Source organism: Triticum urartu, chromosome 5 (genome assembly GCF_003073215.2).
Source record: "Triticum urartu cultivar G1812 chromosome 5, Tu2.1, whole genome shotgun sequence".
NCBI classification, from domain to species: domain Eukaryota; kingdom Viridiplantae; phylum Streptophyta; class Magnoliopsida; order Poales; family Poaceae; genus Triticum; species Triticum urartu.
In genome coordinates this window covers 531,861,007-531,872,667 of record NC_053026.1, presented here as the reverse complement: position 1 = coordinate 531,872,667, position 11,661 = coordinate 531,861,007, and the positions used below count along the sequence as shown (strand labels likewise).

At 48.7% G+C, this 11,661-nt stretch overlaps 1 protein-coding gene across 2 annotated transcripts; it reads right to left on the bottom strand.

Moving 5' to 3' along the window:
* Positions 1 to 1,127: 1,127 nt before the first annotated feature.
* On the bottom strand, positions 1,128 to 3,798 carry LOC125556609. Of its 2 annotated transcripts, XM_048719304.1 has the most exons (7): positions 3,677 to 3,798; positions 3,470 to 3,588; positions 2,958 to 3,226; positions 2,609 to 2,869; positions 2,306 to 2,349; positions 1,917 to 2,103; positions 1,128 to 1,389 (listed from the first exon to the last, which is right to left on the bottom strand). In XM_048719304.1, the coding sequence occupies exons 1-7, from the start codon at positions 3,742 to 3,744 to the stop codon at positions 1,129 to 1,131; spliced, it is 1,209 nt and encodes a 402-aa protein (XP_048575261.1). In that variant the 5' UTR covers positions 3,745 to 3,798; the 3' UTR covers position 1,128. The 2 variants fall into 2 exon arrangements, 1 of the variants encoding a protein (XP_048575261.1); XR_007305146.1 differs by lacking the exons at positions 1,128 to 1,389; positions 1,917 to 2,103; positions 2,306 to 2,349; ... (1 more) ...; positions 3,470 to 3,588; positions 3,677 to 3,798 and adding an exon at positions 2,504 to 2,526 and having other exon boundaries at positions 2,609 to 2,750.
* Between the last annotated feature and the right edge of the window lie 7,863 nt (positions 3,799 to 11,661).

The window sequence follows — 11,661 nt, the reverse complement described above, 5'->3', positions numbered from 1 at the left end:
CTAACAAAAATGTTGTATGCAGTCACCTCCTCCTCTATGCAAGTACTTCACGTGGATAGATCTTAAAGTGCCAGAAGATGTGAAAAAGGACCAATACCAAGATTGTCTTAGGAGGCAACAGCGGTTCGAAGAATTGTTTCGAAGAGGCTTGGAGGAAGAGCGTCGTTAGAAGGAGAGGATGGAGCGGAAGAAACGAGAGGAGGAGAGGGCACGCCAAGCGAAACTTGCTCGTGAGGAGCAGAGGGCAAGAAAGATTGGAAAGGCTCGCGAGGCGCAAGAGGAGGACTCGACACGTGACAATAAGGGGAAATGGCCTCGCTCTACTCAGTAGAGACTTCGCCCCGGTGCACTCGTCGTCAACTATCTTCTAATGAATGTGTCGTGAACTTGTGAGGGCATGTGAGATGTTGGTGAACTATCTTCTAGGGCAAGCTGCCATTTGTCATTTGTAATGAATGTGTCATGAACCATGTCGTAGTAATGTTTGAATTGTCTTAAGTTATGAACTCATCGGCATAAAATTTGTGTTTGTTCAAATTGCTGTGATGCTGCAGTCATTGTAAGTATTATGATGTTCCCGTGAAATGAACGTGTTATAAACTCAGTTTTTCCAGTACAGTGCAGCGCCCAAGCGATAGGCGTCACACAGTACAGTGCAGCTCCTTGCAGTTGGGCGCTGCACTCTGACTTGGTATTTTTCGTGGACGGTTAGTGCTGCAAGCCTTCTGTGGCTCTCTGGGTAGTCATGGCCAGCTGAGCATCGCCTACGAGACGGGCGCTGCACTGTATGGTGCGGCGTCTAAGCGTTGGGCGCTGCACAGTACAGTGCAGCGCCTGGGTGTTGGGCGCTGCAATGCTGTTAACTGCCAAACTATAGAAATAGATGCCATTTTGGCCTCATGCAGCACTCACATAACTTGCTTGAACATCACTAAAATTACTGTAAACTGCACATACTGAACAAAGACAACTAATAACTTGAACATCACATCATTTAGGACAATTCAACAATACTACTAGTTCGCAAACACAAATACCACACTAGTAATAGTTCACCAACATATAACATAACGTCACAAGTTCATCAACCTAATGAAACGGATACAAGAGCACTAACAAACACAAGCACTAATGCCTTCCGCGCGTGTTCCTGGTGCCACGCCTGCAGGCAATCTTCTTCTTCCTGGGTGGACGAGCCTCCTCTTCCTGCACTTCCTCCTCCGCCTCCGCCTCATGATCCAAGCTAGCCATCTGCGAGGTCCCTACGACCACCTTTGGGTTGCCCCTGTTGTCAAAGTCGTTGGGCGAGTACCGGCGTCTGGGCTGCCTAGGCTTGAACACATATGGGGACCGAAGTTGAGCGTCCGCCAAAGTCATGTCATCATCAAGCTCATCGCCCTATCACACAATCAAACAATATGGTGAAGACCGACGTCGTAATCAAGTGAGAATCACATCTAAAGGATTAGTCATACCTCTTGGGTGACCCCACCCTCATCATCCAGATAAGCATGTGAGGAACTCACATCGTCCCTCTGATGGTGAGATGAGGGGTTTGATGGTGTACCAGACCTAGAGGCAGATGGTTCATCAAATTTTGGATCGCGGCAACCGAGAAGATTCGATAACTGCCTTAACTTCTTGGCCTGACGCTGTAACATGAACAAGTGTATACGATATCAGACTCCTCAACATAGACTGGCTCTCATAGTGAATGTGATATGTACCTTGAGAAATGCTCGTAGTGAACCATCATCATTGCCTTTTCCAACCAGTGTTTCCTCCAGAATAGACTGGCTCTCATCAGCTGCTTTCTTGATCTCGGTGCACTACGGATGATAAAGAATGAACACGTTAGCCATTCAAACATGTGTAATACGGCCAACGGGAAAGTAATTAAAGAAGAAACACTTTACCACATAGTTAATCACCGGAACAGCAGGGACTCCGTGCCCTACCCTGACATCTCTGTTGTACTTCCCCTTTGATAGATCCTCAAAGTTTACGGGTTCTTCAAGAATATCCTCATTATATGTCGACGGGTATATCTCAACTTGAGTATTTTCAAGAAGCCATCGTATGTAGTTATCAAAAGCAAGTGGACTATGCTCACGAAGCTTGGCGCGTGCACTGCTACGAGCTTCCTCCACACAAAGCTGGAAGCGGGTAACATATGAAGCATGATGCTTGTCCCAGTCCTTTATCTTCCGCTGCCTTCTCCTGTCCAACCTGCATGGTACAAAACCAAACATTAGCAAAATCAAGGAGTGACGATGCTTAGTCAATACGGTTCATGCTCTCTTACCTATGAAGTGCTTTGTCCATATCCACCCATTCCGGCGGGTGAGGCTGGAATAGACCAAACTGACGACACACGCGATGTGGCAAATGAAACTCAACAGCCTAGTTGCATATCAGTGGGCACCGCATACGCCAGAGATCCCTATCCCGCAAGCACATCGGGTTGATGGTAAACTCCGGGGTGTACCCAAGTCTGTCATCAGCGCCATATGGCTGCCATTCCACCTATGAAATAGGGCAACAATGCAAAATTGGTGAATTTTTTTCAAGCAAACATGAGAAATGACTGAAGTAATGACCTCGTTACCTGCTCAGGCGTAATCGTGTCCAACTCGGCAACGTACTTCTGGTACATGAGATTGACATCGTTCGTCATCTCGGAAACCACATCCCACTTGTAAGCCCAAGTGGGGCGCCGTAATTCGTCATCTTCATCTTCATACCAAGGATTAAGCCTCACGCTCTTCGGGCGTCCAACAGGCAGACGCTCCCAGCTCCATATAGAAAGTAGAAGCATATTACCACCAATGCCTGCACTACCTGTGATCCTGCAAGACGCATCGTCCAACTGCATATGAAAGAAAAACAATGTTAACTTGACAGCAAGCTTGCATTGCTAATGAAGAAATGAGTTGATCACAAAACAGACCAACTACCTGTCGGTACAAGTAGGCAAGAGTTGATGAACCCCAGCTCCATTTTCTATCGAAGACGGTCAACGCCTTCAGCCACATCCATGGAGCGTTCTTTCCAGTGGAGTCAGGAAACAAAGTCCTCGACACAACATACCACATGTAGACATGAGCATGTGTCTGGATCACATCATCAGTGGCATCCGGAGGGCACGTCACAAAGTGAATTTGAATCCACGTGAAAGCAGCTCCGGCTGCTTTCCTTTCCTTCTTCTTCTTCTCTTCTCCCTCCTCTACATCAGCATCAGCCTCGGTAGGAGCCATACCGATAAGAGCAATCATCTGCTCGCGCCACCCATCAGAATCGGTGCTCATACAGAGAGGCCTCCCGTCGATAGCAAGACCGGTGATCAACGAGACATCCTCGAGCATCACGGTCATCTCCCCAGTCCGAAGATGGAAACAATGCGTCTCCGGCCTCCACCGATCAGCAAGAGCGGACACCAGTGGAGCGTTCAGATTCGGCGTGGACCGGCTGACCAACTGAATCCACGGGAGTAGTCCTGCCTGCTTGATGTATGGTGTGTACCGCTCATCGTAAGGCATGGCAGGACCAGAGACCCCGTGATACCGAATCTTCAAAGGTTCAAGCTTCTGCAAAAAACAAGTAATGACAAATCTTAGGGCATGTAAATTTCAACTTAAGGCAAATTTGCAAAATATTTAGATTACTCGTTATTATCATCTCCTTCTCACGCATCATGTAGGCCCGGTGTTTCGTGTCGTAGACATCGTCGAGAAGCCAAACCATCCTTACAAAGTTCAAACAATAAACATATATGAGTTCATCTTCATCTCAAATATCGGTATACACTAAACATCTAATATGTGTTCAATTACAAGAATCTCAACATCTCCTTCTCACACAATGAATATGTCATATGTGTTCAAATAAACTCAACATCTAATATTTCAAATAAACTCAACATCTAATATATATCTAAACAAACATCTCATATATGTCTACAAAACTCAACATCTCATAGTTATCTATAAAAATAGGCATCTCATATATATCTAAAAAAACTAAACAATCTAGGGTTTCACTAACAAGAACCATATATTGTGAACTAAGCAACAACACTATGGTACTACCACTATGACTACACATCCTAAATCAAGCAAATCAAGCAAATCAAGGGTTCCATCAAATCTTGGACAAATATCTAAAATGGCAACAAATATACGGAGGAAAAGAAAAGGAATGAAGGAGTTTACCTAGTAGGATGGATTGGAGATCGAATCCACAAATCAAATCTTCAGATCTGAGAGGGATGGGGGGAGGGGATTCGATGGGGGCGCCGCCACTGCTCTCTGTCCAGAGAGCGGAGAGGGGGAAGAACTGCCTTGTCGGGCTGGGCCGATGCGCTTTAAGTCACTGTGCAACGCCTAAGCGCTAGGCGCTGCACATTACAAGTGTGGCGCATAAGGCTTAGGCGATGCAGTGCTGTTTGTGGGGCCGCAACTGGACCAGGGCTGCCACGCTGGCAGGAGGTGCGAAGCCTAAGGCAGAGGCGCTGCATAGTAGTGTGCGGCGCCTAGCTGTCGGGCGCCACATGAAAGGGTCAGCAGAGTGAATTTTTTTCGAAAGCAGGTTAGTTTGTGATTTGATTTCGCCTTCAGGTCAAATATGTGATTTCTGCCGACCCTACTTACCAACACTAGTCTCTCCTGCGCACTTTATCCTCACTTGTGAGCAGAGTTTTGGTATTTGTCTGAAAAAAATGAATTTCAGATTAAATCCGTCTATTTTGTCCGGGCCTGGTAGATATGTTTGCCGGCCCAAATATTCCGGCACTATTTGAAATTGTGGGCCGACCCAACGTCCGGCCTAGCCTACATAGTCGTTTCGATGAAGTAAAAGGGCTGTATAGTGGGACGGGAACGTATGGCTCTCAAGTTTAATTACACCCATTTTAAAAAACAGTAATTTTTACCAAAGTCACTGAAACTTTTTGCGAACAAAGGAGAATTGCATCCGTATAAAAACTTTCGCGAAGAAATGACTTTCATGTTGTAGTGGACGTAAAAAAACAAATTTGTCGCTTTATATGCCATACTGTTCACTCTACTGTCAGAGAATATTTATTATTTTTGTCAGAGAATATTTCGTTGCAGGGAATATTTTTTTACACCGGAGACGACAGCTCAAGTTTGTTGGGAAAAAGTTTTGGCACGTTTTGACTTTTTCTGAATTTTTTTAAAATAAAATACATAGCCAGGTGTAATTACCCCATGTTCCAAAGGGTATTTTTTCTATATAGCGCTCCTAACCATAAAATTAATCAAAATACCCTCATCTATTTCAGCGGCGGCGCCTTAGTCATGCCCGACCCCGATGTGCTAGCGCCGCCGCCTCCTCCTTAGTGCATCGCCTTGGCTACATGGGTGCTAGCCAACGGTATCCACATGCCTCTGTCCGGCAGCTCGGTGCATCGAGGAGTGCTAGTACGACCGACCGGAACGGGACCGGGAGTGGAGCAGGCGTTCTGTGTTCGTTCCTGGGCAGCGGGATTCATGTACTAACCCAAGAGCAAGATGAGTTGTAGGTATTGTGGGATTCCTGCAAGTTTGTCGAGTACTGATTTGAGTTTGCTGCAACTGAAACCAGTCATGGGTGCAAGCAATCAACTGATAGTTGGGATCCTGTAAGGTTCTTCATTGTTTCCATTGCTGCATGATTTTTCATACTTTTGGTACAATTTCGGTTGTTTTTCATCTAAATTTTGCCCATTCAAAATTTCAAAATTTCAAAATTTGGATTGTGCTATTCGCCCAAGATTTTCTGAAAAAATTCTGAAATGACGAATTTCATCCATTTCATCCAGGGACGGTGAATTTTGGAAAACAAAATCCAAAATCTTGCTCGTGAGTATCCCGTATCAACTTTTCAGTATGTCACTCATTCTCATATTGCCCAAAGTCAAGCACTTTAACTTTGAGATTCCTTTCGGATGGGCTCACGAAAAAGAAAATGCATATTATTGATATGAGTAATCTATCATTCCTATTAAGTCAGGATGTTACATACACCCCCACTCAAATGAACTAACGTCCTCGTCGGCCCAGCAGAAATGTTCCATCTTGACACATGTCTGTGCGTCCAGTCTAATGCATTCGCCATGATGTGTGCCATGATGGGCCACACACATCATGCGCGACATGCCCATGCACCTGTCCCGCACACACCCGTGTAACCAGGAGGATCGGCTCTAAAACCAATTGTAACGCCCAGGCCATAGCTATTGGTTACCGATCGTTATGCCTAGCAAGATCTAAACTGCCCTACAGATCAACATTAGTCTCTCCGCGCACTATGTGCTCACTCATGCGCACATGAAATCAAGTTCTCAGTTGGTCACAATACTCAAACTACTCCAAACTAAGCACGCTTAACTTTAAGATTTGGATGATCTTCCGAAAAAAAGATGCACCTTATTGATACGAGTAGTCTATCATTCCTATTAAGTTAGGATGTCACACAATCTCCCAACGAAATTCTTAACGATATCGTCAAGGATGCCGCTGAGCTGGGAATAGAGTCAGCGGAAACTTATTCCACGATGCATTGACCAACAAGTATTTAATGGGTAGAGATAGTTGTATGGAGGTGGGTCGATGTACATATCAACTTGTGTATGCCGTTATCAGAAGATTGGGTTATTAGGTCAAGAACGGGTTAGCATCTTCTGCAGTATTTTACGGTATAGTACAGTCACTGTCGTGTGGATCCGGCCCTACATGTTTATCACACTACAACACCGTACAGTACCGCAGAGGACCTCAACTCGTTGAGAACATACATAGTCAACAATTAAACCGAAAAGTAGAACAAATGCCCTCATCCATGAAAGAAGCATTATAAGTAACTAGAATTGATAGATGTGAGGGAGGAGTGGTACTTGCATAATAACAGTTAATGCAAAAGCATGCTTTGCTTTTGCATTAAGTAGTCGGAAATAACAAAGCACCAAACAACAAAATGCCTGGTCACATCGAAATTTGATCCTTAATAGTATTGAAAATTATCGGCTTTCAACATCGTACAGAAGGATTCTTCCTGACTTGTCAGAAGGCACATCTTCTTAAAAAGAGAATATTTTTCTGGTTTTCAAATGAAGCATCAAAAGGATAAAAACACAATAAGCATCTACCCTACTCTGCATGCACATAGCCAACACCAATGCAGACACACAAAAAAAGCCCAAAAATAGCAAGTCATATGATTGCAAAGCTATGTGTAGGCGAGAAAAAAAATCCTCTATTATTCAGTTCCGTTTGTTTGCAAATAAGTATGGGTTGCTTACCGTGTATTCCAGAGTCAATTGCACAAAACTACCACATTTGCGGCTAGATTTACGGAAAACCATCAAGTCGTTAATCCGTTGCAAAAAACACTGTGATTTCACTAAACTCTTTGCAGAAAGCACTGATCGGGCGGTTTGGCTCTTCTGATCACTTTCTGACAAGTGGGGCCAGATTGTAAGGAGGTGTCTTAGCAAAAATATTACATACAGCCCCCTAGATCTAAAAATAAAAAGCAATCAACTCCTGCTCCCGATCCACTGCGCTCCTCTGCTCCGACCTCAAGCCCTTCCTCGCCGCGTTCGCCGTGCTCACCGTGCTATGCTCCTCGCCGCCGGCAGCTCCCGCTGCCGCCGCCCTCGCAGCAGGAACAGCCGCAATGCCGCTACCGCCGCCGGCCACCTCGCTCTGCATTCTCCAATCGGGAGGAGGCAGCCACCGTGCGCCCTCGCAGCCGACCACGCCGCCAGCACCGGCTCCCGCTGCCGCCGCCGGAAGCCCGCCCTCCGCCCTCTCTCCATGGTGCGGACGCTGTGAGCCGCCGTGCACTGCTCCTACCCGAGATTCTAACGTGGACGGCGCCGGAGGGGCCTCTGGTTCGAGCTCGTCCTCCTTCATGGAGGAGGGCGACGGGAACAACTTGTCCAGCAGGTGGACTCAGCTCGTCGCCTGCTCCCCCTCCGCCCCCATCCTTGACCACATCGAAGGAGGGTGTTGCTCCACCGCCTCGGCTCCCGGCGCGTGCTCCACGACGCCGACCCGACCGCCACCGTTGCTGCAGCACCGGCAGGACAACGCCTCAGAAACGCGCGCACCCCAGCTGCCTCCTCGTCATTCGCCGCGGCCGTACCTGTCTCCGACGCCGACGAGGGCGTCGCCGTGCGTACCAGACGGCAGAGCCAGTGCTTCGCGGTTGTCAAGGGCGGGGTCTGATTGCATTTTTTGTAAATGTCTAGGGGTGTGTGTGCTAATTTTTGTCCAGTTAAGCTCCTTACAATCCGGCCCCACTTGTCAGAAAGTGATCAAACGGACCAAATCACCCGATCAGTGCTTTCTGCAAAGAGTTTAGCGAAATCACGGTGTTTTTGCAACGGATTAATGACTTGGTGGTTTTCCGTAAACCAAGCCACAAATGTGGTAGTTTTCTGCAATTGACTCTGTATTCCATGTGGTTATTATTATTCAGTTCTCTAGAGATAATAAAACTATATGTACAGATTCCTCAGAAAAAACAACCATGGGGTCTGCGGTAAGATTGTGGTGATTCTGAGCATTTGGCCTCAATTCATTCAGCGTCGATGCTTGGATTCCCGTTGCATTGCTTAATAATATGTGGTTGTGTGCATCGATCAATGCAAAGGCCGGGATGCTATCCTCTTTTTCGGTAAATAATGTAGCATTTACCCCTCAATGTTTAGGTGGCCTGTTTAGTGTGTACCAGTAGGAGTTCACGGGCCCTTGACAGCAAACCGGAAAAGTGGAAAAGACCGCTTAGTGGGATCTGTTTTAACACTATAAGGCATTTCTAACCAATCATTTATCCGGCCGTAAGGGAGTAAATCTAGTTTTTTTTCTCCTTTAAATCACACCTAGCCGATCCTTGATAACTGTTAGTGGAGTAAAAATTTACTCCATCCTCAATCCTCTCCTTATATTTACTCCGGCTTGCTGCGGGCGAGTAAAAAATCCCCACTCTCTCTTCCTCTCCCCCGCCTCCTCTTCTCCCCCTTGACCCGCCACCGCCGGCCCCGCCCTGACCTACCGTCCTCCCTCCTCCTGATGGCCAGACGCGGTAGTCCACAGCCGCTTCCTCGAGCCGCCGCCACTCGAATGATCCGCCCGTCGTCGCGGCCCCCACGTGTTTTGCGGACTTCCCGAACCTTCCTCCGCTGCGGCCACCGACAACGACCTACATGGGCGTCCAACAGCGGTCGTGGGGGACTTGGGTGGCCGAAATCACCGACCACGAGACCCACACGCGGAAGTGGGTTGGCTCCTTCCAAACCGCTGAGCTCGCAGCCATGGAATACGACCGGTGGCAGGTCCGGTTCCACGGCCACGACCCGAGGCTCAATTTTCCCACCGGCACGCGGCCAGTTGACCTCGTCCCGCCGGAGCTGGGGGTGGTGTCCGCTCGGATGACGCGGGAAGACCGGGAGGCGGGGGAGCGCCTCGAGGCCGAGGCCTACATGGACGCCCTCCACCGGTAGTACCCAGAGTAAGTGGAGGCGGGGTGGGTGATCTTCACCGTCAATGACGGCGAAGTTATCGTCATCTCCGACGAGGAGGGTGGCAACGATGGCGGCAATGCGGGCGGCGAGGTGAGCGGCAACGACATCGATGTTGAGGAGTGGCAGAGCGTCTTCCCCGACGACGACGACAGCGATGAAACCGGCGCGGACCCGTCTCTCATCGAGGGTGGCTTCACCCGGAAGGATTGGCTCAACCTCCACTTCGGCCGAAACTATTTTAAGTTTAGTTTTAGTTCCAATTTATGTTTAATGTTCAGTTGCAAGAACTTTATGTGTTGGACTTATGTTTAAATGCATCATCGTTCGGTTCAAAATTGATCGAATTTGTGCAAATTTAGTTTTACTCCCCTAACTTTAAGGGATCGGCTAGGTGCGATGAAATTTTAGCGGAGTATATATACTTCACTAAGAGTTTCACTCTGCTAACTTGTAAGAGCAACTCTAGCAGACCCTTTAAATCACATACCCATATGGCGCGTTTACAGTTCGTGAAAAACGTGTTTTGCGGGCTCGCGAGGGTTGTGGCCGAACAGAACCCGCATATCGGAACCGTGAAACAGAATATTATGAATTCACATGGCCCGCGCGAGCCCGCAGGCCCGCAGTGTTTCTGCTTTGAGTAAAAAAAATGGCAATTGGCCTCGCAAGCTTGCACAATTTTTATGAAGAGTGGTCGGCACATTCGATACCTTCTCCGGAAGAGGTGTGGCGGATAGGTTGGATTGTCCGCTAAGTAATCTTCACCAACATCACACATCCGAGATGGCGGTTGCGAGGGATGCAAAGACGGTTGACGGTCGAACCTTGTCGTCTTTTGCGATTTCGATCCTCCTCCTCCTTCATGGCTAGGACCGCCATGACCATCTGCTGACGATGGCACTTGAGCATCGATTCCACATCCGAGTCGTCCGACTAGGACAAATTCTCAAGCAAAAATTGCTTGCACGGGCTCAAATCCATCTAAAAAAACACATCGAAGCTCGCATCAACGCTCACATCAACGAAATTTCTACGGCGGTTGGGGCTCAAGGGGAAGGAAAAGGGGCTCACCGGGGCGGCGGCGACCGGTGGCGGATCGGCGACTCCGGGGCGGCCGGCGGCTCGAGGCGGTCGATCCGAGGCGGCAGCGACATTACAGTGCCTCGGCTCGTCGGATCTGGGGTTCGCGGCGCGATTCCGAATCGCTGGAATCACAGGCGGCGGCCGGCGGCGACGGTGGCGGGCGTATGCGGGGAGCGCGCGAGCTGAAATGTCCCTCCCGCCAACCGCTTCCGCGGGATACAGGGCACCGACGGGTCGGGGGGGGGGGGGGGGGGGGGGGGGGGGGGGGGGTTCACGGGTCGGAGGGGGGATTTTACCGCGCCCCACAATTTTTTTTACGGGTCGGACGTTTTTAAGGTTTCTGTTCAGGTCACTTTTTCTGCACTAAACTGTAAACTGATTGTTATTTTACCGGTCAGGGCAATTTAAGGGGTCTGTTAGAGTTGTGCTGCCGTATCTGAAACATATAGGTTCACGCACACTACGTGCCAGTGGATTAATTAACTAGTACTCACTTCGTCTCGGAAAACTTGTCCCAAACTGTGTTCCTCAAATGGATAGCATGCATGCGGCATTTCATCTTTGTGGCGGTGCGCGCATCGCCTCGCTGGCACGCGATTGCACCAACTACCTAGCTAGGTTAACCTCGGATCGACAGCAATGTATGCAATACTGCATCAGCAGTTACCCGGCTGTGCGCCGGCGCGCGTCATATCACTCCACCGGCTTTCGGAGAAAAGATGGATGGACCGGCCGGCCGGCAGCCAGTCCGGACCCTGGGGTCCTGAGTCCGGGGTAGGGCAGCGAGCGGCCCTGGCCACAAGCACGCCCTGCGGCTGCCATCTCGCCCACGTTGCTCCGTTGTGCGCCGTTCCATTCCGCGGTCTTCTCTGGCGCGCTCTTTTTTTTTTTAAGGGAAACATCTTACTTATATTAAGCAAAGTCTGGGATCTCGTCCGCTAACACACTAAGGATACAATCTGGGGGAGAAAACCTCCAAACCAGCGAAACACCATCGCATGCAGGTACTTTTGCCAGAACATGAGCCGCCCGATTAGCCGTTCTCCTGC

Bases quoted from the DNA above. Each gene is read 5' to 3' on its own strand.
- LOC125556609 (XM_048719304.1), bottom strand. From the start codon at position 3,744: ATGGTTTGGCTTCTCGACGATGTCTACGACACGAAACACCGGGCCTAC. The intron at 3,589-3,676 runs GATAATAACGAG...TTGTTTTTTGCA, and splicing joins ATGATGCGTGAGAAGGAGAT to GAAGCTTGAACCTTTGAAGA. The intron at 2,870-2,957 runs GTAGTTGGTCTG...TTTCATATGCAG, and splicing joins TTGCCTACTTGTACCGACAG to TTGGACGATGCGTCTTGCAG.